At 40.2% G+C, this 27,799-nt stretch overlaps 1 protein-coding gene across 5 annotated transcripts; it reads left to right on the forward strand.

Moving 5' to 3' along the window:
* dtna (dystrobrevin, alpha) lies at positions 1–26,789 on the forward strand. Of its 5 annotated transcripts, XM_063462449.1 has the most exons (22): positions 1,493–1,851; positions 4,178–4,245; positions 6,237–6,317; positions 6,408–6,621; positions 6,924–7,009; positions 7,495–7,649; positions 7,755–7,860; positions 8,284–8,450; positions 8,671–8,795; positions 10,642–10,725; positions 10,958–11,026; positions 13,141–13,236; positions 14,132–14,213; positions 15,919–16,013; positions 17,764–17,877; positions 18,074–18,170; positions 20,134–20,293; positions 20,388–20,477; positions 20,598–20,694; positions 22,857–22,974; positions 23,102–23,140; positions 25,527–26,789. In XM_063462449.1, the coding sequence occupies exons 1-21, from the start codon at positions 1,835–1,837 to the stop codon at positions 23,117–23,119; spliced, it is 2,139 nt and encodes a 712-aa protein (XP_063318519.1). In that variant the 5' UTR covers positions 1,493–1,834; the 3' UTR covers positions 23,120–23,140; positions 25,527–26,789. The 5 variants fall into 5 exon arrangements, with proteins under 5 accessions (XP_063318520.1, XP_063318518.1, XP_063318519.1 ...); XM_063462450.1 differs by lacking the exons at positions 1,493–1,851; positions 23,102–23,140 and adding an exon at positions 1–254; XM_063462448.1 differs by lacking the exon at positions 23,102–23,140 and having other exon boundaries at positions 1,491–1,851.
* The last annotated feature ends 1,010 nt before the right edge of the window (positions 26,790–27,799 follow it).

Consider the following 27,799-nt stretch of genomic DNA (forward strand, 5'->3'; position numbering starts at 1 on the left):
ATCGCGGAGGCCACATATTGGAGGCAGAAGCTGCCTTGTTCCGATCAGCCAGTGTGCGCTGCCTGAAAAACATTTTCTTCCACAACACAAGCTTTTTTTTCGGAGGTGCCAGAGAGCGGCTCGGGCACGGCCGCTTACGTGCAGCGATGCAGCAGCCTACACCAAAGAAACCGTGATCGCGCCCCGGGACACGACGACGGATTCGCGGATGGAAAAACAGTGATGTTGCATGCCATGCCTCGAAATAAATTCTGGTAAGTGTTGTGCAAAGTGCTGCTGCTGCAGTCGCGGGAGGAGGGAGGCTGACGGGCAACGAGAGGAGCGAGCTTAACCCACTTTGCCCCTCCGGGTGAAATGAGTTTGGCAAGTTTTTGGTGATTTAAAACGGGAGATGTGCAGGTAGTGAAACGCGGATAATGGGAAGGAAGGGGTGGGGGTAGATGTTCCTACAATAGTGAGACCTTTTGTCTCATGTCCACACAGGTGTCTCGAGTATGACAGGTGATGCATGAGGGCTGAGCGTGTACCACAAGGTGCCTGTTGCCACCCCCACCCCCCAATATCCTGCTACCTTTTTTAGGATTTTAGTAATGCTGCCCTAACCTCCACAGGGCAACATCACTGAGTTCATACCCAGAGGTGCATCTCTCCTTAGTGCAAATTTGTGTTTCCATGTTGGCTTTCACATTGCATAGTTAGACAGGCAACCATGCAAACTTAATCCACTTGTTTGTTTTCTTGTGACATTACAGAATTCAAGCTTCTTAATTCATGCAAAGAACTCACTGGGACACTTGCTACCCATAAATCAGTGTCTGCACTCTCTTTTAATGTCAGGGTAGCAAAGTTCTTCCCCTTTTTGCAGCTGAAACCATGGTGATCATTAGCAGGTGACAGAGAGCCCTCCCGGCAGACATCACCAGCTGGTACCAGGCATGAGGAGAACACCGTCTCACTACCTTTACTACACCAGAGCAGAACAGCTGATTAACCTTTAGTCAGCAGTGCAGCTTTTCCCTCGTTTTTTTTTTCTTTTTAAATTCCTGTCTGGAGATGGGATTTGGATGCCAGTGTAGTTCAGTCTCATGATATAAAAATAACTCTGGCCAATCAGTGGTAACAGCTGCGATGTACTGTCCCGAGCCAGCGGCACAGATTGGACTGTAACTCTAGTAAGTGCTTGTGTTTGGAATTGTTGCATGTCAGCCTGGTCCAAGTACACGGAGGAGGACATAAATTAACAGCGCTCTCCTCAGGTTTTTGGGGTTTTTTTCTTAATCGAGCTGCTGCAGAAATAGAATCAAAATGTAAATAACTGACTAATAAGGCTTGTTTTGGTCTGATATTCGTCCAGCAGAAATGCTGTGCAGCGTAAAAAAGGAAAGGGGAGGGGGGGATAGAGAGTGGCAGGGCTAAACACGGCCAAGAGTCTTGCAGGAATGAGTCACGCTAACTCTGGACTGTTAGTGGTAAAAGATGATTTGCTCTTTTAAGGGCAGTTATTTTCTAATACTTCCAGTGTGGCAGTGCCACAGAGAGTGAGTAATGTTGCCAGGGCCAGATGTCAGGCACGATGTTTTGTGGGGGTCTGCAACTAGAGAGCCGGCAAAGCTGTAGAAGAATGTGGCACCTTCTCATTAGTAGATACAGCATGTGCTGTCACTATCTTTATCCTGACTCACAGTTTCTAGTTTCAGATGTGTTCGGATAGGCCCGTCCGCACGGGCCCGTTTTGTTTGAAAGGAGTTTGTGTCATGGACGGTTGTTTTAGGAGAAAGGTCGACCTGGCTTTGTAATAACTCTGCTCAGGAAAGGGGGGGAAAGGAATACGAACATGGTGCTTTATGAAAGGTAAGGTTGATCATGTCGTTCCCTTCCCCGCACTGGTTTAATATCAGCTCTGGCAATAGATTGTATCAATCTCAGTTATTTCCAAGAATGAAAACAGACCGCAGAAGGTCACGTAGCTGGCACTCTGGATGTGTTTGCCTGTGATGTGGCAAAGGGTATCAGTTTTAATCTAGACAATGCTGTATATTTGTACACTTTTATATTTGCTTAGTCTGGAAGTGATAAATGGGATTGAATATCCATTGCTTTCATGATGACATTGGACTTGTGGCTGCTGGCAGTGGCCTGACATTACATTGCATCTAACAGCGTTGTGGTTGTATTCATCATTCTCTTTAAACTGATGAGATTTATTATTTGCTATATTAGAGGGCAGCATTTGAATTCTTCTGTGGCCGTTTTGATCTGTGCTCTATTGTGAAGTAATTTACTGAAATACTGCACTTTATCCTATAATTCCAAGTTAACTTATTAGCTTAATCTCTCCCCTCTTGAAGTGGATTTCAAACATTCCTAGTGCTCCATAACTGACTGCCTGCACTGGCAAGAATCAGAGGAAGGCAAGCAGGAGGTGGGGGGCCAGAAAACTGTGGTGTTGTTTGCGTTTTAACACTAGGTGAATTCTAATTTCTAATTCTCTGCAGCATAATATTTGGGTCTACCAATTACTGTCAGAGTAATTTGAAAAAGCATGCCTGAATGACTGTCTCACAGAAAAAAGCATTTTCAAGCCACTCGCCCAAGAAGTGTCACTGTGCGCTCAAGTATCAGCCCGCCGACCGTTATCTCATAAAAGATATTTACTGGTGAAAAACTTTTCTCTACAAACTTTGCTCGTCTGCAGTGGGAGGTGTTATATGTGCGTGTGTGTGTGTGTGTATGAGTGTGTGTTTTAACGAGTGAAGCGGCTAGGATCTTTGCTGCCATAGCAACAAAACCACATGACTAGGTGTATTAGATTGCCTCGGACAGTGTGCAGCGAGGCATGGTGTGAGCATTCTCTCTCTGCAGCTCTGCCCCTTTCAAACTCCTCTCCTTGTCCAACTTAAAAATATTTCGATAACCACCGCACTGCGCTGCATTCAAGTTGGAGTTTACAAAATATGAATACTCTCAAATTTGGAGTATAGCATGATGTTATCACGGCCGGATTGTCCTGCAGTGGGATGATGTGGCACAATGAGCTGTGGGCCCTTTTTGGCTCCCTTTGATGTTTTGTCTTGTTTTTTTTTTTTAAGAAGTTTACACACCGACAGCTCTTGTGAGTTTTGCATGACATCATTTTTATCTGTTAATTTCTCATTCTGTAGGGAAATTAAAGAGCAGTGACCTTTTACTAGCCTTTCCAAACACAAAAAATGAGGGAACTGTGATAAATACATTAAACACTGTGTTGATCTGTGTTGCTGTTGGCATATCTGAAGTGAATAACTGGCTAACCACGTTAAAACTTCACCAGACTAAATATTAATAATATTAATATCCTGTACCAAATTTGGATGTCATCAACAGGTTGATGAGCTCCTGTCAGTTGCTGTCTGTCCTTAATATACCAAAATAAAGTAGCCACGTTAAAGCTGTTATTATCTCTGGTAAATTGGAAGCAATGCTTAGCAGTTTTATGGTGAAGTGCACAAGAAATCTTCTGCTGTTGTAGTAAGCTAGCAAACTCAAGAATTATAACATGTGCCTAACCTTGAGAAAGCGCCAAAACCTTCATGTCACAGGTGAAAGTTTAATTTTGTTGCATCTCTGCGATCCTTCCAGCAATCTAAAGCGGACTTTTTTGGATATTTTAAGTTGAAAGAGGTGTGATTTTTGCTACTGACGTTGGTGCATATGCATTTCTGGGAGGAGAATATTAAAATTGGGTGTGCAAACATTTATTAACATTTGGGACATGCAGTTTTCTGCTAATTGCATCGATATTTAATGCTGAAAAAAGTGCAAAAAATAAGACATGCTTGTTATCAAAATAATGATATCAAGCGATTCCTTGCAAAGAATTGTGCTCATGTGCTCATTTAGTAAATCTGTCCCCTTGTTTGGAAAAAGTCAGGGGAAAGACTTGACCAACTTTTAGCTGAATTATCAGGATATCCACAACTGATTAAACTTTAGATAACCAGAACAGAGAAGCTGCGTTTGTATCAAGTTTAGGAGTCACTGCTTTAAAAGTCAAGAGTTCAATCTACTACCATTATCGCTGAGTCATAACGATGTGTGTCTAATGTTGATGTTAAGCTTAAGGAAGAGCACCCTGAGGTTGCGACTGCTAATGCTGAGGCACTCGGGTTCTGACGTTGTTTTCTCTCCTCTTGATCAGAATGATTGAAGACTGCGGGCAGAGCGTTGACACCATGGCAGATAGAAGGCAACTGTTGGTGGAGATGAGTAAGTGCTCAGGGCCGCAGCTCACTGTGATCTTTGCTGGACTGTTTAACTCAATGACTGTAAAACTGGCAATTTCTTTCTCCCTCTCTCTCTGTAAGTTTCATGTACAGCAAATATCATAAAGATCAAGTGTCAACCACATTGATTTTTATATACACAGGCCTGCAGTATGACCTCATGCTGTCTGTTCACACAGTGTGAAGGCGCTAATTTAAATTTATTGAAATACAGCTCATTAATATAACACTGTTTCATATAAAATATTTTCACAAAAAACATTTATTGTTCAAGTTTTTGAGTAGTTCCATCCTTTCATCTGGTAAGTATTCCCATTCGTCGTGTTTATAGCTGCTTTGTGGACATTGGCTGAATGGTGGGGTTTATCTTGTCCTTAAAAGTGAAAATATCCACATTCGCAGCTCAAACCAGTTTAGAGTTGCAGTTTAAACCCAGAACTTTCTCACTGTGAGACACACCGGACATAATAAAAAATAATCTGGCTCTTAGAAGGTCTTGAAAATAGGTAAATGCAACTTGAGATAAACTACAAAACATGACATATTACACCGTGTCATTATTTATTTAGCAAAAACGAAGCCAAAATGCAGAAGCAGAAAACCTAAATACATCTCTACTGCTTTCATAGGAATTAAGAGGGTTGTAGAATTAAGTAGGAGCCAGGTGCTGCTAATCAAATGCATTTGATTAATTGATCATCAGCAAATGTGAGCACCTCTATTAATCATAAGTTTTGGCAGTTTGTTGCGCTGGAGCGTTCAGGTGTGTGTTACACAATGGCAAGAAGGGAAGACATCAGCAATGATGATATACAAGCAAATGTTGGTGCCCATCATTCGGGGAAGGGTTATAAGGCCTTTTCCAACCAGCTTTCAAATCATCTTTCCACATTTTGAAATATTATTCAGAAGTGGAAAATATTCAAGACAGTGGACATCCTAACAAATTCACCCCCAAGGTAAGACTGCAATGATCAGAGAATGCAAAGAACCCAAGAGCTACATCTCTACAGCTACAGGCCTCAGTTAGCATGTTAAATGCAATTAGAAAAAGCCAAGACCAAAGTGGCAATGTGTGGCCAGAATGCACAGAATCATATTTGGTAGAAACCAAACACAGCATGTCAGCACAAACACGTCATACCTGCTGTCAGGTACGGTGTTGGAGGGGTGATGATTTGGGCTTGTTTTACACCTACAGGACCTGGACACCTTGTAGTCATTGAGTCGACCATGAAATCCTCTGTATAAAGAGTCAATTGTAAGGCATCTGTCTTTGCCTAGACACCAAGATTCCTTCATAGCGATGTGAGAGACTGATAAAGCCATGCAGAAAATGACTGCTTCATGTTATTGCTGCTAGAGGTGGTTCATTTATACTAAAAATTAAGCTTTTAAGGACTAGATCAATTTTATGATGGCCTGATTGACAGAGGGTACTTTCTTTTTAGTCATCTTGTTTTCTCAATGGCATATTTAAATATATAATATTTAACAGTTTGTATTCCATTTTCAGTATTAACTCTCAAGTGACCAAGCTGTTTTAACAACTGAAATGACTGAATAAGCTTTCCTGTTCTTTTTCCCCATTATAATTTGTACAGGAATACTTTTTTTAATGGCTCCATTTGTGTCTATCATGCATGTACTCTTTCTTTTATTGATAAAATGTCCAAAGGTAATTGTGGTGTTCAGTCATTTTCATGTAAAAAGGAGTTACCCTGACTCATCTCTATAACTTGAGCTGTTTTCATAGTCATTTTAGGCACTAAGTATCTAAGCTACGGTTCACTGCAGAACTTTAAAATGCAGTGATAAGAAGTGGGAAATTACAATAAAGCCTAAAACTGTAATGTAGTAAAAAAAAAATAAAAATAAAAAAAATCTATATTTTGGTTGAAAACACTGTCACTCTCACTTGTATCAGTGGCACATATTTGGTCATTTGAGGACTAAAGAGTGATGTTCCTACAGGGGCTCAGGATTTGGATTCTATACGACTGTCGACGTACAGAACAGCCTGCAAACTCAGATTTGTGCAGAAGAAATGCAACTGTGCGTATGAATTTTTATGTATTTATTTATTTTGAAATGTGGCACGTGGCCGAGCGAAAAAGGCTTATGTTGACGTCTTCCTGTTTTCAGTGCATTTGGTCGACATTTGGAACGTCATCGAGGCTTTCCGGGAGAACGGCCTCAACGCCATGGACCTCAACGCTGAGCTTTCCGTGGCTCGTCTAGAAGTTGTGCTGTCCACTATCTTCTACCAGCTGAACAAGCGCATGCCCACCACGCATCAGATAAACGTGGAACAGTCCATCAGCCTGCTGCTCAACTTCCTGCTGGCAGCCTATGACCCGTGAGTAAACGCGTCACGTGACAAGCCGGCTGCTGGTTGTGTACTTTCACCTCGGAGGTTTTGACGTGAGTTGATGCGGTGTGAAATGTGACCGTGAAAATCCAGACTCTTTTCCCCTTCTAATGTCACAACACGCGGACGTAGAGCGGATAAGTTTGTAGGCTGACTCATGCACATGCTTTTTACAAACACAGCTGATTTCATGCGATTATAGCAGGAACACTACGCAGCCTACATCTTCACAGCTCCTTTTAAAAGAATACATGAGCTTAATGTTTTCTTCTTCTTTTTTTGTCTTTTAGGGAGGGCCACGGCAAGACATCTATCTTTGTTGTGAAAATGGCCCTCGCAACCATCTGTGGTGGGAAAATTCTGGATAAATTAAGATGTAAGAAACACAACAAATCTTTATCTTACTTTTAATCGTGAAAAATGAAATTATAATTGCCTATGTTGCCAGTAATAAATCAGCGAATTCTTCCTATTCTAAGTAATGTAAAATTATTAGGACCTGTTTTTTCTGTCTCTCCGTGTCTGCTCTGGTTTTAAAACAAGTAGCAGCAGCACTAGCACTGCCCTGGCTCTTCATGGCCGGGAGCAGTCATTATTCATTACTGTATGTGAAGGATAGGGTTTATTACACAATGTACAAATCTGTGGGGCCAGCAGCTTGTAAAAAGAGGGGGGGGGGGGGGGGGGGATAAAAAGGAGGGTTGGTGTATAGTTAGAATGGATCTGTATAACTGCTGTACTTTGATTTGTTTTCACAAATAAGTGGGATAATTGTATTGTGTAATGCTATAATTAGCCGACTGTGGTGGCAGCCAACAATTAGTTTGATTAATTTGTGTAATGCCTCTGCGTTGTTTCCAGATATTTTTTCACTCATATCAGATTCTGCTGGAATAATGGTGCACTCGCAGTTTGACCAGTTTCTGAGGGAGGTTCTTAAATTGCCCATGGCGGTTTTCGAGGGACCCTCGTTTGGTTACACCGAGCAAGCTGCGAGAACGTGCTTTGCGCAGCAGGTGAGGGTTTGACGCCCGCAGCATTTTGATGTCAGTAAGTGTGTGATTGCTTTAGCATTGACGGTGTGGGTGAATCTCACTCTTCTCTGCGCTGCACGTCAATAGAAAAAGGTCTCCCTCAACACATTCCTCGATACGTTGATGTCAGACCCGCCCCCTCAGTGTCTGGTGTGGCTGCCGCTCATGCATCGCCTCGCCAACGTGGAGAACGGTAAGGCGCGCTGAAGAATTTTTAGCAGGAGCGCAAGCGGGGAAGTTCAGCTTTGCATCATGGTCTTTTAGTCACCGCCATCACAGACACACCTCCAGTAAAGATGACCCACTGGGACCTTACACCCTGTGTATGAGTGTGTATATCTGTGATGCACTCATCATCACAAGCAGAAGAAACACTAATATATGTGCACATATAGAGCTCGATGCTGTGCTGCTTTGTGTTTATTTTATTTAAATGTGGGGGGGCAAGATATCCCAGCACATCTGTCCTTAAATTAATGAAAATTTATTATCAGCTCTCTGCAATGTGCAAAATATCTGGGTTTACAGTCACATCTGGTGTGTGTGTGTGTGTGCGCTTATGCATCTGCCTTCGTGTGTGTGTGTCTGTGTCTGGCTCCTCCTCTCCTCCCTGCAGTGTTTCACCCGGTCGAGTGCTCCTACTGCCATACTGAGAGTATGATGGGCTTCCGCTACCGCTGCCAGCAATGTCATAATTACCAGCTCTGTCAGGACTGCTTCTGGAGGGGGCATGCCAGTGGTTCCCATAGCAACCAGCACCAAATGAAGGAGTATACGTCATGGGTAAGGAAGGGAGGAAAGGGGGGAGGAGGCAAGGGGTGGGCTAGGGGAGGTGTGTCTGCACCGGACCAGTCATTGTGGCTATTTTTGTTCTGCTTCGCTACAACATGAGGAATCTGAAAATTCAGTGCAGGTGACAGTGTTACCGTGGTGATTTACCGTGTCCTTTGAAAAAGAAATGAGCATCCTCACAACCGTCACCTTGCTTCTGTGTATCACCCAGAAATCCCCCGCTAAGAAGTTATCCCACGCCCTCAGTAAGTCATTGAGCTGTGCATCCAGCAGAGAGCCTCTTCACCCCTTGTTTCCTGAAATGCCAGATAAACCTCTCAACCTAGCTCATATTGTGTAAGTTCATCTGCTCACGCTCCCTTTTTTTTTCCTTTATAACACTGAAACTGAGGATTTGTGCATTCAGAGCATTCAGTGCCAGTTTGAAACCTTGAAATGTTTTAAATTTATCCCTCAGCTGGTAATGATCCTGTAGCTGCTTCCTTGGTCTGAAGTGATTCCAGTCAATCTCTTAGGTCAACTGATCAATCAGGCTTAATTACAGCCTTGGGATTGTTTGTAATCTGCAGCGCTGCTGCTACTTTTTCCTTGATGTTTAGTGTTGTCGTATAAATAATGAAACAAATATCAGGCATGAAACCATGGACTTTTAAGCACTTTGCTGCTGCCTATTAGAGCCTCATATTACAGACATAAAGTCACTTCTGGTGCTGAGAGCTAAACTACACACTGATTATTCCATTTTTATGATTCCTGCAATTAAAGTTAATTGTTATGTTAATTGTCCCAGTTTTATAGCCTGCAAATGACCCCAAATTTTCAGAATGATGCCGCCAACATATTTACAGAAAATCAGATGGGTAATAGATTTCAATGCTAGTTTAAGAGGTAAAGATAAGATGAGACCCTAAAGTTTGCTTATTAATGTATTTTAGAATTTAAAAAATAAATTCTTCCTGTCCCTTCCTTTCACAGTAAAAGCCTTTGACATATACAGTGCGACTGTTTAAGCAACGTATTCTAGGATTAAAATATAATTTGAGCTTTGATTTTGCTCGATATTAAATGGAAGATCATGTTTTTCTTTAGAAAAACTTTTTTAATAGTTTTAGTTAGGAATATTTAATATAGCAAACTAGTTAAATAGAAAATTGCATTTAACTTATCAGACAAACTGTAATTTGGTAATAAATGTCTACCAAAAAAAGTTTTTTTCATTCATTACCATCATTTTAATGGTGCACATAAGTCACATCATGTCTAAAGAGACAATAGTTAATAACAGAGTATAGTTTTAATTCAGGCTCAGAAAAAGGGGAAAAAAGAAATCTATTTTAAGAGATCAGAGAAGATCTTTTTGATTTTACAACACTAATAGTGACGTTAATGTAAGGTATGAGGGTCTTTTTTTTTCTTCTTCTTCTTCTTCTTTAAATTTGTAGAGGTGACAGGAAGTGTGCAAATTTTCGTGCATGTGTAAAATAAAATGGGGTTCTGTACATGGATGCAATTTCATGAGGCTAACCTGTAATCTAATCTACAAACTAGCAGGTTTATATGCGTGCTGTACTTTGGCAGCGCTATTTTCAGTTATCAAAAGCTCATTTTTTTCTTTTCTTTACTGTACTGAATTGTGCTATAAACTCAGTAGATTTTTTTGGGGGGGGGGGCACTTTCTGCTGTCGATGCCCAATTTTGTTTTCATTATTATTTTTTTCATTGTTTTTGATGTATTATAGTCTCTTCCTGTGGTGCTGTAATGTAATCAAGTATTTATCCCTTTCTTTGTTCTTTACATTCCTCAATAGAGACACGTGGTGAGTTTGCTTTGATTAATATGAATCATACGTCATTGTTACGGTAGATTGAATCCTTTGTATTGTGCTAATCGTGTACAGTCAGACTCATCCACTCACATTCCCCACTTGTGACGCGTCCCAAACACTGTTTTGTTTGTTAATTCCCAGATTCATTCATTCATTCATTCTTGAATGTTCTCCTACATGATATCATACTTTGTTGTCTTAATTAGACACATGTATAAACCACTCAAGTGGAAATTCAGAGATTATGCAGTTGAACAAAATCCTCAAGACTGAAAGAATGAAAGACTAACTGGCGTTTTCTGTGTCTTTAGCTTTTCTGTGAGATCAAAAATAACTAACACGTGTTTCCTGTCCAGGCCACCAAGACCGGTGAACATCACCAATGACTACTCATTCTCCCACTCCATGCCTACATCAGGGAACCCTTACTCCACCAAAAAGTGAGTACATCCCAGCTGACAACGGGTGCCCTGGATTTCACAACAGATCTTTTCAATCTGTCGTGCTCCCTAAAGACCCCGTGCCCCGTGAACTCCATGACCCACGCTGTCTTTATTTTCCTTCCCTTTATTTTCCCGAAGTCTTTGTGATGGTGTGGGTGCATGTGTGAAGATTTGTGCATCACCATTTAATGTGTTTTCTCGAGCTGAATGTAAATGGCTTGCCTTACAGCAAGAATAATGTTGTTGGGCAGAGAAAGCCCCTGACTGGGGCTGCTCCACATCTGCTGAAAGGGAGAGGGTAAGTGGCATAGGTGTGCATATGAGAATGCCTTTGTAGCGCGAATGCATGCGCAAACTAATATAGATAATAATCATACGCATTAACTAGAGTGCTTATCATCCTGAGGAAACTATTAGCAAGCCGGGTTTCTTATAGAAGGCTGTACGCTGTTATTCTCTAGGGGCTGTTTCAAAGACGCTAGATGAAGCATGCATCATGAAGATCATTGGCGCTTCGTTTAGAGTGCCTATTATAATCTCTTCATTCACACAGATATGGGAAACACTAACTGCCATTTTCTTTGAATGTTACCATCAGTCAGTTCATATGCTATGCTATAAATTCCCAGGTTCATTGTTTACGGTGTATGTGAGTAGGTATATTCGTTTTAGACAAAGTGGGATTAAGGCGCTTCCTCGGTCGGTAATAATGTTGTTTTAGGAGATGTAGTTTAGTTGATTTTTCTAGTAGGAGGAATTTGTGCACTTCTGCACCTGCACTTGAGAGACGAAAGCATTCCTCTTGGGCACACTGCCCGCTTTCGTAACTGACATTGAAGTTGTCGCTGAACAGGCTGATAATCCCATATGCTACAGGGCCTGTTTAGAAGTTTGGTAGCTGACTACAACTAAAGACAGCAAGGATTATTGTTAATGACTTTAAAGTTTTAGAAGCATGGACAGTATACAGTAAAATGTCATAATAAATAATTCAATAGCAGGGACCACATCCTGAGGTAGATTAGAAAATTGAAGATGCTGGGAGAAGAACAGATCTGAGGCTGCGGTTGAGGACTGGCAGTGTCGGGCAAACCCCATGTGTTAATGAGAGGCATGAGAAATGAGAAAGGGGGGGAGGCAGGGTGGGGCACAAAAATGAGAACAATGTACCTGTAGTTCAGGGAGGCGTGTTGTTATGGCATGTTAAAGAGCAGGGAGGGTAGTGTATGAGGTGTCTCATTTCTGATCTCCAAAAAAGGTTGTTTTTTTTGTTGTTGTTGTTGCAGTACCATGCATGGCCACTGGGAACAATTGCCATCAAGGGTTGTGCTAATAAATTCTTAATATATCCATGCATATATCTGCAACTTCACTGGGAGCGTTGTTGTATCTCATGGTTTTCTTTCTTTTGATACTTCACTAATTAACTATAAATTGCCCAATAAAGGCAATTTAAAAAAATAAAAGGATTTTATTTTTAACAATAAATTAATGGTGTTTCATTTAGATCATGTCAGCTGTCCTAAACATTAACAGCTGATTTCCAGCACATACAGTATATCGTACGTCCGAACTAGTGAACATCCATGATAATTATGTGGTAGCCTTTGGTTTTGGGGTTGTTTTTTTGTTTTTTTTCCATTTCAAGGGTGTCTGGGCTCTCTCTTAGCGATGGGGTGAAAGGCTCAATCATTCAGGAGGGACTCACAGTAGAGTCCATATTCCTCCACATTGAAAGGAGCCAGCTGTGGAGGTTCGGGCATATAAATAGGATGCCTTCTGGGTGCCTCCTAGGTGAGATGTGTCCTTAGAGGGGGAGGCTCCAGGATAAACCCACTTGAGAGTTTACATCTCTCTGCTGGTTTGGGATGAGCTGAAGGACAGAGCTGGGCATTCCTGCTTACGATGCTGCCCTTGTAATCACTGCTTTCTTCTGACATTGTAACTTACGTCTACGTGTAAATGCTAATAAATGAAGCTGCTATTGAAAATATTGTTGAGCCGCATGGTCGCTGCATTAGAGATGTTTGCAGTCCTGGTGGGTGGCCTCTATAAAGGGGCAATGCACACCTGACTTATTGTGAATGTTTAAGCAATAAATAGACTTTCGATAGTTTTGATGACTAAGTACCTGTAGAGTATTTATCTAATTGTTTTGTTTTGTTTTTTTGTTTTTTGCTTGGCATGCCCTCAGTCTGCTCTTAGCCTTCATCGGCAGTGTCTCTCCCAAACATAATATGGCCTTGTTTCGCTCTAGTCACCCATGAATGGCTGCTTTTCAGCTGTTCTCCTCCTCTTTTCTTTTGTTGTGTCCTCTCCCTGCCTCCCTCACTCTTTCCCGTCCCCACTCAACCCCGTTGTCACCTGTGTAACGTAATGTCTTGTGTTTTGTGAAACCCTGCACTGTTCCAGGTTGAACTACAACCTCGATGTTGCCGATAGACTTGCTGACGAACATGTACTCATTGGCCTCTATGTGAACCTACTCCAAAACAACCCCAAAACATGGTTAGTGGGTGTGCCGCTGTGTTTGCCAAACACTAGTGGAAACTATGTGCTCCGCTGAACTGCCGCCTTTCCCCCTAACCTAGTCAGAGTGTGTTACAGTCCTAACGATGCATGCTGTCAGACTGTTTTAGAGGCTGGTTGCTTTGACCTTTGACCCTTTCTGCATTCCGGCAGTGTTTCTGACTGATTTGTATCCAAAGTGGGTAACAGGGTCTATTTCTTCAAACATTGTGACTCTATAACTCCATCCAGCGTACATGTGTTGTCTTTGAGTGAAATTAATCAAGCTAAAAGTGGCAGCTTTTTAATTTTGTGTAACTTCCAATACAGATTAGTTTAGTTAATGGTATCAAATTGTTTATTAGTCTTTTGTTTGTTTGATCATGTAAATCCTGTGACTTTTAATCATTTTAATTTACCACAGGTGATTTGACATATTTTCTATTATTGTTGTGTGGCCTATGATAAAATGCCTATATGTGTGTTTTATTTGTGAATGACTTCCAGATAACATGTTGTGTTATTGTAGCAGCTTTTGACCCTACTGTACGCATGCGTGTGCATAAATGTGTAAATACAGGGCTGTATGGTTTCTTTGCTTTATGTTTTTGTTATTTTTACTGTATTTGTAATTAGATAAGCTTTCAAATACAAAGCGATCGATTGCTTTGTATCTCCACTTTTTTACTTAACCCCTCTTAATATATTGTTTTGCGTTTCACGCGAATAGCTTAGTGTTACTTCCTGTCGAAGCTTTCATGCCGAATCTGACTCAGAAAAGTAAAAGTTATTTGCTTTTTTAAAATTTCGAGTGCTCATGTTGCGTCCACATACACGTTTTATTTTTAATTGTGCTGTGTATTGTTTCTCCTGTCTCTGTTTTCCTCTTGATCAGTTTGCTGGAGAGCAGTAACCATCAAGATGACGAGCACAGTCTCATTGCTCGCTATGCTGCTAGACTGGCTGCTGATGCTGCGGTGAGATAAAAGACATTAATTTCACACAAACATCTTTCATCGCTGTCCAGTTAAAAAAACAACATAAAAAAACTCAATTTGACATTAACTGCTACTCTACGTTAGAGGGTTTCAGTTGTTTGTTTGGTTTTTTTAATAGTCAAGAAGGTGATCATTCTCTGTTATCATTCTTAACAAGCATTCTTAACCAATACAGGAGGGAAGTATAAATTTATACTATAAATTATATAGAATTTATAGTATAAGCCTTTATATAGAAATTTCTACTAGAAATTTATACTCCGTACATTTTCCGAAAAGGCTCTTTACTTTAGGAAGTTGAATTTGAAGAGAGTTATGTATCATTTACAGCGCTATAGTCATGGGTTAAAGTTGGTCAGAATGATCCAGAACAGGTTTTTGGTTCTGTGCTTTGAACAGATATTGGATCTATCCAAGATGGACTGCTGGAACATTGAAGTATGCTAATTTTGTGTTATGCAGAGTTTAGTGCTAAAGTGAGTACTCTGCTGTGGCAAAGTTTAGAGTAATGAACTGTGTTGGACTATTGTGGAGCAGCTGTGGTGTTCATGGTCAGTGTACTAGGGCAACAAACAATTTAAGTTTGAGCCAGTGATGCTGATTAGATTCACTCACTGAATTCCACCTTTACACTGTCTAAGGGTTAGAAATCAGCTGTGATAGTTCATGTAACATCTGCTTATATCTAGTTAACTTCAGCTGGCTAAATCCACAAAGAGCAGCAGCACAGGTCAGGTGTTCGCAGCATGCGCACAAAATCTACAGGAGCTCACAGTAGAAATTATTGTGACTAATTTCTAAGTGATTCTCTTCTCTACACTCCACCACTACAACTGATCTGTTCCCACAGCAGCCAAATCCCACCGTAACCCCTGACTGGGCTCATTTTCCTGTTTAGATGTGGAGGCAGAGTCACCCATCCACAGCGTAGGCAACAGACGTTCAAGCTGAAAACTTTTATTAGAATTGGAAGTTAGGTTGAGATAGTTTGATTTCTCATGTGCTATTACTATTTTATCATTGTATTAACATGACAAGTATCAGTTAGTTTTGCACCAGTTATTATTGTATTGTATTTTCTGATTAGCTTTTGTTTTTATTTAATTTTGACATGTTAGTTTTTAAATTCAGTTTTATTGTGGGAAAATGTTTTATTTAATTTAGACTTTAGACTTTTTAAATATTATTGTATGTAAATCATTAGCAAGAGTTGGGAAGATCAGTACAGCTATTACAATGGAAATTATTTTATTTGACTTAACAACAATGGTTTTTAACATCTGGTTTTGGTTTTTTCAACTATAATAACCTTTCTTTGCACACACATAGTTGATTGAAATGTCCTCCAAAGAGCCACTTACTATACTATGAGTACATTTCACAGCCTGTACTTTTTCACTTTACTTGGGTAAATTGGTCAGATCAGTATTTCAGCTTTTACTAGAGTATTTTTAACCACTTTTTTTAAATCTGTATTTCTGCTAAAGAGAAGAATGTCTGTATGTTTGCCACCTGCGCTAACCAGAGCCATGTGCCTGCTCATGCTCTTATCGGAGGTCTTGATGGATGGCTGGTGACTTAACTGCTTTGTTCCCTCCTGTGAGATATGTGATAAGCTGGTGGATGACATCACCTAGAGGTGAAGCCAGTTCACGTGATGTCTCTCGCTTGGTTTCACCAACAGGCTCAACAGCAGAGGGTCCCCACAGACCTCCCCTGCTCTCTGGATGCCAACAAACAGCAGAGACAGCTCATTGCCGAGCTCGAGAGCAAAAACAGGTTAGGCATGGCTGCGTCGGAGAAACTGCTCGCCTCCTTTCTTTTGAAATTTACCTTTCAGAATGAAGGCATCTCTGAACAGACCTCAAAAAGCATTCACTACTCCAGGCTGCCATTAAATACTAACTTAAATACAGCAACTGAAAGTCATTATTTAAGGAAATAAAACCTATTTCATTTCAGTTATATTATTCTTTTGAAGTGGTTTAAAATTGCAAATAAAAAGACATAAAATATGATTCTACAAAGACTATTAAGAAATATAAAAGAAGTAGCTGTGAAAAAATTAATGTTTATTAAAATTAGGGAAATTTATATTGAGGTGGAGGCAAAGGTGAGTAAAAAATGTGAACCAGGAGGCTGTAATCAATAATTTTAGCTTGACCTTGGATCATATGACCTCAGAATTATTCTCCTTTTTCCCTGAGCTGATGTGTCTGCACCAAAGACATTTGGACTTATCAGCTTAAAAAAATTAATGACTCTATTTATCTTCCTCCTATGGAAGCTTGTTTGAAGTTAGGGAGTTAAAATTTATTTCAACCTGTGTAGTGATATTATATTTTTATTGTATTTATATGATTAGGATCAGTTAGTTGAGTAAAATGTAACAAAACTAGGAAGCTCTAATCAGTATTTTTAATCTATGACTTCTTTTCTTGTTTCCACCACTGAAAAAAATTACATTTTTGCCATCCATAAGTCAAAATTTCAGGGTTATTATCTCAAAATTTCAACTTTTTGTCTCAAAACTTTAAGAAAATAACTTGAAAATGAAGAAAGAACTTAAAATGTTGAATTCTTAAGACAACATTTTGAGATAATTACCTGAACATTTGACTAATGGATGACAAAAACTGTTTTTTACATTGGTGGAAACAAGCTTCTGTATTCCTCAGTGTTAGGGTCTTGCAGGACTGAGTTAATTTGATAATGTAACACCTGTGCTCTTCCTAATCTGACAAGTCAGAAATCCTCCCTTGTTCTACCTTTACCACTTTCATACTGTGATTTTTTTTTTTTTTTTTTTTTTATTTTATTTATTTTTTTTTTTTTTGGGTTGCAGCAGAGAGCAGTTTATTTAATTTAAATTTAAAAAAAATAAAACAAAACACTAAAAACATAGTGCAAGTCACTGATACTCGACTTATGGCCCACTATAGGAAATCAACCAGCCTGTCAATCACTTCCTAATCAACAACAACTTCACTCAAGGATTTCCAGCTGTGTTTAATGTTGTATAAATTCTTTCAAATGTAATCAAAGCTTTTGCAGTTTCTTCTACTGAATGCAGGTCAATCCTAGTGCCAATCTCTGGAAGTTAATGTCATTAATATAAACAAAGATTTTTTTAAAAAAGATGAATTGTGAGCTTTAAACTGTTTATTAATTTGGCCTAATAAATATTTATGTGTACTATTAACCGGATACTGGCCTGTGGACACTACAATGGTGTATCGTATTGGAGTATTGGAGCATTTAGCTGCTGAAGAGCCAGGTGTTTCCTACAACAGTTGAAACCAAACAGCTGAGAGAAGGCGATAGTTGAACTGACATTACTGAGATAGTCACAAAATGATATTGTTCTGTGTCTGCTGGATGCTATAAATAACTGAGCTGATGAGCAGCTTGTTTCTGCTGCCTCATAGTGGTCAGAAATGCCAGTTACTGCAGGTTTAGATCATCTTGTTGACTTCCAGTCAGAAACACGGTTTGACGTGGCACTTGCACATGTTTGTACTCATCGCAGAGAAATCCTCCAGGAAATCCAGCGACTGCGCCTTCAGCATGAGGAAGCTTCCCAGCCGCCACCAGACAGGGGCCAGCAAAACCCCACCCTGCTCGCTGAGCTACGACTCCTCAGGTAGCTCCGCCTACTTCGAGTTACCAAATGCAAATGAGTTATAACAGACAGCTTTGCTTAGGCTGCTAAAGAACATGCGTAATGAATATTATGTTTTTCAGTCTGCAGATGTTCATTATTTTTGGGGGGGATTTTTTTGAGCCACTGACGTGACATTATGGCTTCATTATGCTGTACAACTTGTTTCTTCTGTTAGGCAACGCAAAGATGAGCTTGAACAAAGAATGTCTACTCTGCAGGAGAGTCGCAGGGAACTCATGGTGCAGCTGGAGCAACTAATGATGCTTCTCAAGGTACTACAGATGTGCCTTTCATCTCTGAGCGCAGTGCAGTCAGATAGTGAATAGTTTAGTTTTTAGCAGACGCTATGTTTCCTTTTTCCAGAGTTTCTTGGACTGAATCATATCCGTCGCAGACTGTTTACATAGAAAACATGGACATGTGGGCTATAGTGAGCTTATATATACAAAATAATTATTATTATTACTGTTTTACAGCAGGTGGTGACCAATATGCTCCCATAAGGGATTTTTCCTTGTATTACTATTCCTCTTAGCAGTGAGGACTCATCATAGCTCGGGAATGTCAAACTGGCTCTTTCCCACAGTGTCTTTTATTCTGTCCCCTCACCCACAACCAGTCCTGGCAGATGGCCTACCTTCCCTAAGCCTGGTTCTGCAGAAGGTTTCTTCCTGTTAAAAGGGAGTTTTTCCTTCTCCCAGTTGTCAGTTTTTAGCTCAAAGGGAGTTGTTTGATTGTTGGGGTTTTCTCTTTATTACTCTAGGGTCCTACAATATAAAGCACCTTAGATGACAGCTATTGTGATTTGGCGCTTTATAAATAAAAGTGAATTCAACTGCTGTAAAAGAGAACAGTGATAAAGGGGGGTCTTTATCACTAGGAAAAGCTGTAAAACTTATGAAAATACAGTTTAAAATCCAAAGCTTATGCCCTCCTTCATATTTTCCAATGCCATTCAGTGGTGCCGGATTGCAGACTTACATGGGATCTTAATTCAGAGGATGCTTTAGAAGACATGTCTGCCACCCTCTACTATGGGGGGTGAGTTTGATCTACAGTCAACATAATGCAAGTTTCTCAAAGCCTGCACAGCCTGCCTGCAGTACTGCCTTAAGTGGGGAAGATATTAATCTAATTAGCCCAATAGGATCAATGTTAATCCACTAAACTTGCACGAGGAAGCCGCGTGCTGACCAGGTCTTTGCGGAAGTCCGATTCGATTTTACAGACGTGGCTGCTGTTTCATGAGCCGTCAGACATTCTTTTTTCTTTTTCTTTTCTTTTTTTTTTTTTTTTTTTTTTTTTTTTTTTTTTTTATAGCAGGAGGAGGAGCGGAAACAAGCTGTAAGTGTGAAAGAGAGGAAAAAGAGACCAGGATGCATGTTTGAAATGAAACCTTTGGTGTGGGTGTGTGGCATCTGCAAGAAATAAATACATTTGAGACCAGTGAGATGTCCCTTTTGGAAAAGTGTGTTTTTGTTGTAAATGCATTATGTGTATATCTTTAGAACAACATGTCTTATACTCACAATAATGTGACCACAGTATCAGATGCAAACACTATACTGCCAAAAGTATTTTCTCATCTGACTTCATTCTTAATGCATAGGGTTTAATATGATGTCGGCCCACCCTTTGCTGGTATAATAGCTTGAACTCTTCTTCGAAGACCTTCCAATGCCATTTAGGAGTGTTTATGGGAATTTTTGACTATTTTTGAGGTCAGACATTGATGTTGGATGAGAAGGCCCAGCTCACGGTCTCCACTCAGATTCATCCCAAAGGTGTTCTGTCAGGTTGGGACTCAGGAATCAGGAATTCACTGAACTCCTGGGAGCGACCCATTCTTTCTTAAATGTTTGTTGAAGCAGTCTGCATGCCCAGGTGCTTGATTTTATACATCTTTGGTCATGGAAGTGATTGGGAACACCTGAAGTCAATGATTTGGATGGGTGAGAGAATACTTCTGGCAATATAATGTATGATTGGTCACCATATATGAGACCTAATTGTTTACTAATGGACATTTTCCATTTCTTTACATGCCAAATGATGTTCCGGATTATTTGAAACTTTGATAAATATTAATTCAGCATCTTGTGGTTTGTTCTCTGCAAATACTTGAAGTGGCTTTTAAGAACATGATTCTGTTTGTAGCAGCATGTTACCTTATACTGCATGGGAGTCGTTCAGGCTTTCTTCTTATACAAAAAACTAAATGTGTACATCCTTTAGACTCAGGGTCCCGGCTCGCCGCGCTCTTCACCCAGCCACACCATCAACCGGCCAATTCCCACACCAATCCACTCGGATTCTGCCGGCACGACCCCGACTCACACACCTCAGGACTCACTCATGGGCGTGGGCGGGGACGTTCAGGAGGCCTTCGCTCAGGGTAACACAGCGACACCACAGCGGCCTGAGTCCTTGTTATTGGAAGCTGCACAGGATCACACTTTAAACTGTTTTTGTTTGTTTGACCCCAAAAGGTCCAAGGAGAAATCTGAGAAATGACCTGCTCATTGCTGCTGACTCCATCACTAATACAATGTCATCACTGGTTAAGGAGCTCAATTCAGGTAAAGACGAATGGAGGGAAAACAGTTGTCACATTCAGACTTATTATACATGAACTGTTTTTATTATCTTTCCTTTTTTCTTTTTTTTTTTTTCTTTTTTTTTTTTTTTTAAATAAACAGAGGGTGGAAGTGAAACGGAGAGCACTGTAGATTCAGATTTTGGACGTGAACTGCTGGCCACAAACTCCTCAGATCCTTTCTACGCTTACAAACCAAGGTACCTTTAAGATACTGCAAAAGCAGCCATATTATTAATAAAAGTATACACAAAGTCTTTTTTTGTCAAGCCATACCATGAAGATATGAGAAAGAGATGTTGACGCTAGGTTAATAAGAGAGGTGACGAGCACTGAGCAGGAGTCATGCTGAGAATGAGCACCACAGATGTGAGGTTTGTTTTGAGAGTGTCGATGGAGAAGTATCGAGAAGGTCAGAAGAAGCTTCACTGCGTTTTTGTGGATCTAGAGAACACATATGATAGGGTGGTGAGAGAGGAACTGTGGTACTGCATGAGGAATTCACGAGTGAAAGTATGTAAAGGTGGTGCAGGACATGCAGGGCAGTGAGACAGAGGCGGGATGTGCACCTGGAGTGACAGATGGGTTCAGGTGAGGGTGGGGACTACATCAGGAATCGGCTCTGAGCGCCTTCCTGTTTGTCATGGTGATGGATTCGCTGACAGATGAGGTCAGACATGAGTCTCTGTGCATTATGATGCTACAGACAACATTGTGATCTGTAGTGAGAGTATGGAGCAGGTGGAGAAGAGTCTGAAGAGGTGGAGGGTTAAAGTCTGGTTAATCTTAGGCCCGTACAAACAGTTCGAAATTTCAGCTCAGTTCAAAAGATAAACGAAAGATTTTTTCAATCTTCTTTCTTATATTAGTGTATTTCTGAACATTTTGGGGGGGCTTCAAGCCCTTCAGATTAAAGTATCTAAGAATTTTAAAGAACTCACACAGAGGTGTCTTCTGGCTTCTGTCGCCTCTGGGCTGCGACCATGTGCATCGGGGCACAGTGGACGGTTTATCACGACTGTTTTTTTGTGCCGTGGTCACAAACCTGTCACGAGCCAACTTAACCCACTCATGCAAAGAATAGAGTTTGATCACACAATAGCAAAGGCTGCTTATAAATACACCGTGTACTGCTTTGAACTTTTTTGTTTTGCCATGTTAAATTACTACTTTGGACATTATTTACATTTATAATATGTACCCATGCAAAAGCAGGTATATACATGTGAGGGACTTAAACTTTGGCGGATTATGCCACCGAAAACAGATTTTCTTCTGTCTGTCTGGGGGGGGGAAAGTCATTGCTCAAGTTGTTCCTGACAGCTTTGATTGAACAGTGATAAGTGACAGCCTCTTCAGGCATCTTTACGTTATCCTAATCCTAAACAGTCCTTTACAAAAAGAGCCTTTCACCTCAGCAGGCGCCGACAGGAAACGTCAGATAGCCTTAGCTGTGGGAAAATGATGATTGAAATCCACAACAAGCACCCTTATCCCCCACAGGAGACGTCAGAGGGTGCAGCTAATATGTGTCTGAGCCTACTCTTGTAGCGCCGGCACTCCTGCTCCAACACTATCATCCAATGTCAAAGCTGCAGTTCCCCTGTGAGCTTCAGCTAGCAGCGTCACATGACGACCCCCCACCCCCCCTGCACAGGAGGCAGAACTGAAGCACTCACACAGCTGCTGCTGACAGTTTATGCTTTGCTGACCTGCTGAGTGCGCCTTTCTCCCATAAACTGTTTATGCTTTCCTCACGTTAATGGATAGTTGACATTTAACCCACAGCTACAACCTACACCATTATGACATGATTTAATCTGATAATATATTAAACTTTCAAACCCTTTCATACTATACTACTGTATGTTTTTAAAATCCCATTACTGCAGTTTTCATAATAATGATGCATGGATTGGAAAAAAAGCTGAAGACCAAGTGATAGCACTGGCTCCAGGGCTCTGGGCGTGCACACCCTTTGCATCGCTCAGCTCTCTGTGGAACTGAGAACAGTTAGGGCAATGAGATTGTTTTACTTACTGAGAGGAAGCCAATGCACCTTCTTGTTATTTGTGATCATCTTGAACAAATGGCCTGTTATGCTTGAGTACAGGTTATAAAAATGTGGAATTTTGTTATGAATGCTGCTGATTTTCTCTTTGATTTGGCTAAAATGTCAGTGGAGTGGGTGCAAATTCAAGAACTTTAGTTGTATTTCATAAAGCGTTCAGGCAGTTCACTGTTTTGCGTGCACCAAGCACTTTATACGTAGGTCATATCTTAGACTTTTATAGAGAACTATTCAGTCACATCCATCCCTTTTTTTCCCCCCGTTTTAAACTGCTTTGTTAATTCATGACAGGCCTGCGAGCGCTGCCGATGAGGAGTGCTTTGAGAAGGATCTGGAGCGGCAGCTGGAGGATGAGCTCCAGTTGGATGAACTGAAAAAGCACAGGCAGGAAACGGACAAAACGTGCATGGTGGGTTATAGCTTTCCAAGTCTGAAATAGCAGGAGAAGGTGGCATATTGTGTGTTCTGAATTATTAAATTGCCCCTTGTCAGTACCTGCTCTGACCTGCTGTGCTGGTTTTAATTATGTGGCACAGGTGACTCTGCAGCAGTGACCACGTAGGTCCGGGTGACTGGTAAGTTATTTCTACTTGTCAGCTGTAGATTTATTTTTTTTTTTGATCTCTAGTTTCTAGTGCACATCATCATACCAATGTAAAATTCACCTAAACATCTGGAGAAATGTCACGTAGCAACTGTTTATATTCTCTCTATTGGTCATTACACACACGCAACCAACAGCTAGTGTATCTTGTGCCTAGCTTGCGCCTTCTCCAGGGTTGTACCAGCAGAGCAAGCTTCACTCACCACAGGTGTCCAACACTAAGTACACACATCATTTTCTTTAACCTCTAGGGGCAATGGCGAGTCCATTGTTTCTCTAGCCATTAAGGGTATCATCACCCAGGATGCACAAGGCTCTGTGATAGGCTAACAAAAGATGTTGTGGGTACAATAAATTAACATTCATAATAAAATATGCAACAAAAGGGAAAAAATACACTGAAGCCACCGCAAAAGGAAATTTACAGTGTCGCTGGTGATCAACGACAACATCGCGGGTTAATTCTGGTCAGTTGCGAAAACAGTAACCATAATTTATAACCATAATATTGCCTATAAAAGTATGAGAAGTCTAAGTGAGACTAGGGTAACTGATGGGCTTAGGGCAGCAGTGGACAGGTAATTTCCCCCAGGGGCCACATGAGAAACTGAGACTGTTGTGCAGGTTCACCCCAATAGGCTGAACTCAGTTCTGTTCAATATTAATGCTGTCTCTGTATTGTTGGTGTGGCCCTCCACAACAGTCTCAGTTTCTCATGTGGCCTCTGGGGGAAATTAACTGCCTCTCTTTGAGACCTTTGATTTTATCCTCACCCAATCAAGAGTAACAGTTTGAATACCTGACACTCTCAGGGTTGAATTACTTCCATGATGTTCTTCAGTGTAGTGCTTGGCCACAGGATAATTCAACAACAAACTGCATACCTACATAAAGTAGGTGTGCAATAGCCTGTCAGAGGACTGTGTACTTCTTGGGTGATGTCCTTAAGGGCTTACCATTGCCCCTAGAGGCAAAAGAAAATGATGCAAGTACTTGGTGCTGCACAGCTGTGGTGTCTGAGGCTTACTCTGTTGATATCTTTGTATCTTCAAGCCCTAAAAAGCCAGTATACACTGGTAAAAATTTTTTATCTCAAAATACCTACCAGTAAAATAAAGGCATTTTATTACTTTTCCAAGCTGACCTTAAGTGCCTGGACTTGGATGTTTTATGATATCTTTTAGTTAAAATCTTACCATTTTACTTTTTCTGTTTTTTTTTGTTTGTTTGTTTGTTTTTTTTCCTTGTTTCTTTGTTTCCTTTTTAATTTATTATCATCCAAGTAGTGGACAGCTAGACTAACTGGACGTGAGTTTCAGCATTTAAGAAATAAGTTTGATCTACAGAAAAGTGAAGGCAACATTTAAAAAAGGTGTTTCTGTCAATCCTGAAATCCACAAAGCAGGTTGTCCAGGAGTTTTTTGGCAATTGCAGAGCAGAGAATCATGCTGAGCTTGTGAATAACATGCTCGGTGACTGAAGATGCACTTTTTTCCCCACCACATCAGGAACAATTTCTCTGGTTTTCTCTCCCAGTTTTCAGAATAAACGTTTTAATACAATTTTGGTGGGAAATAGTTAAAATCGATATGAAATGTCAAAACGTCAGTAATTTGTATCTCAAAAATAACAGCATTTTCCTGTTTAGCCAAGTTGGATTTAGATGGACATCTAATTGTTTGAAGAACCGTTTCAGCTTCATAGCAAGCTGTTAAATAAGCATTATAACTTAAATAATAATAATAATAATGGATTGTATTTATATAGCGCTTTTCGAGACCCTCAAAGTGCTTTACAATTCCACTATTCATTCACTCTCACATTCACACACTGTGAGAGTGAATGTGAGAGTCCCAAATGTAGACTTGGGGCTCAAACCTCTCTCCATCTATGTAAAGTTCTTAAAGCAGCAGATTATGATGATACTGTGCTTTTACTCCAGTAAAATCTAAATAAATCCACCTTAGTTTGAAAACTGTGTGCATGATTTAGGGAGCAAAACTTTGTCCCTTCGATAAAGAGCTGGTCTGAAGTTCTTTTTTCTTTCTACTTTTCTGCAGATGTTGCTATATATTCTTTTCACCAGTCATGTAGTGAAGAGCAGATGTTGTATCAGGCTTATTTTAAGACGTTTAAGTTGATCTCTAACATGAAATTTATGAATCGCTTGCTCACATGGCAGACGGATGAAGCACAAACGAGCTACAGTATTGATGTTACTATGGGAGTACCCAAACAGCCAGTCATCCTTCCATCAATCCAATTTGTTTACCGCTTATCCAGCACACTTGTCAGAGCTGGGATTTGTCTAAATAACGCACTCACACGCCTTCTACCGTTGTCCTTATTCTTCACAGGCGAGCAATATGAAAAGCAAAAACAGCTGAAGACACTGGACGAGACGACGTTTGGCCGACAGTATAGAGCACTGAGGACATGAAGAATTTAAGTTATGCTAAATCCAACCATAAAATACATTTATGTAAAGATATATATTTTTAACCAAGCACATATTTAAGGTAATTCTGTGAGCTTATGTAAAGAGATTAATTCCTGAGCTGTCTCTTATACCACAGGTGCCATAAGGAAGAAAACAGAAAAAGGAAAGAACACAATTTTGGGAAATTATTTCTTAATTTTTATCTTTTTTTTTTTTTGTTTGTTTGTTTTTTTTCCCTATATATCAGTTGTTTAGCAAATGTACAACTGCACTGTTAGCACAGGGTGGACACCGTGATTCTTTGAAGTCAAATTGTTGTCATCGTCTTTATAATTTGTGATAATGAGCCTGGGATTACGTTGGAGCTGATGATGATGATGATGATGTAAATGATCAAAGCTGAAATCTTTTGTAAACTTGTTTCCCTGGCCGGGTTACCATGAACAAATGTTAGTATATTTCTTACAGCTGCTGTTGAGTTGCTTTGGCTTTTTTTTTTTTGAGCTGGCCAATCAGATGCGTTTGTTTTATTTGATACATTAGTGTTAATAATAACTCACACTGCCTTAGCTGATTGGATGACCTCTCAATGGAGTTTGTTCAACCTGTCAGTGCAGCATGTAGCTTACAACAAAACCTGCAGCAATGCTGGAAATCTTCACTGGAGATGATAATACTGATACTAGTAGGGTTTGTTTGTCTGCAGAGGGAACTGGTCTGCAATCATGTATGCTGTCTATTAAATGTCAATTAAATATAAGATATAGATGACTGGTTCTGATGTCTGAAAGTGTGTTGTGTTTTTTTTAAAGTGGAAGAAGAGATGATACAAATGGATCCAAATCACTCAAACTTAAAGATTTACAACCATGAGGGCATTGAAGAAACTGCATTTACTATCAGTGGTTTATGAATTAAGGTTAAATCATAGATAATCTGCCATTGTTCCCTTTGCTAGTCACTCAAATCTTTGACTTGCACACAAACACACATATACACACACACTCTATGTATTTACTGAGTGTGCACCAAACTTTACCCAGTCACTTTAGGAAAAGTGGCAAGCCAATCTAAAATCATAAATGTGTGAAATATCTAGTTTGATTTTTGAGCAAGTTCATAGCAGTGATTTTGCATGGTGGTGGTGCATAATAAAGTGTTGACACAATATCAAAATTTTCGCCTATGAACTCCTTTCTCTTTCTTTTTCCATTCCAGAACGGCACACTTCAATTGGCTTGGTTTGGCAGTGCACATTTATTATCTGTCATAAATGCACTGTTGACTGCCCTCAACCTATTGTCTATAATTCATCACAGAGACCCACCATCTGAGGTAACATAAAAGCAGCCATCCGGCACTGAATCTCATAGTCATGTGCATATTAGGAGGGAGATTTTTGCTCTTGGCTCAGGCGCCATCAAAAGCATATGAATTAACTGATTTTTAGGCTTTATTATTGTAATATGGGTTTGAGGTTTGGCCTTCGTTTGTGTGTTTTTAAAAAAACAAACAATCATTTCATCGTTTGAAGACAGCTTAAATAGATACACACTGAACATTCATCTCCAACTCTTTACAGACTACTAACCACTTTACGATAGCACAATATAAAGAATATATTCTGCCTTCATCTGCTCCATGTTGTGTGTACTCAGGTAAAATATGTAACAAAAACTAACAATACAACAAAGAATATAGTCCAAGGCACTTTTGTCCTTTCTCAAAAGTGCATCACTGCACCCTGGTGGTAAAAGCGGAGAAGTGCAGCTTCAACAGTGAATAAGAAACATTCACTTTTTGTGTCTCTGGTGAAAAACTAAAGATGTATTATGGTCCATAGGTTTTTGGACAATGACACGTTTTTATTTTTTGTATTTTTGCTTCTGGACACCACCACAGTGGATTTTAATTCAATCAACAAAGATTTTATTTATAGAAGAACCTGACAACAGCAGTCGCCTCAAAGTGTTTTATACAGAGAAAACTCCAACAAACAGACAACCTCCTATGAGCAAGCACTTGGCGACAGCGGGAAGGAAAATCTTCCTTTCAACGGGAAGAAGCCTCTGGCAGAACCAGGCTTGGGGAGGGTTGGTCATCCGGGTTGGTGGATGACCAACCCCCTAAACTTTTGCATTGAAGTGCAAAAGTTTAGCATGAACTGTTAAGGAATTACAGATGTTTTTA

This window comes from Pelmatolapia mariae, linkage group LG18 (assembly GCF_036321145.2).
Source record: "Pelmatolapia mariae isolate MD_Pm_ZW linkage group LG18, Pm_UMD_F_2, whole genome shotgun sequence".
Lineage (NCBI taxonomy): Eukaryota > Metazoa > Chordata > Actinopteri > Cichliformes > Cichlidae > Pelmatolapia > Pelmatolapia mariae.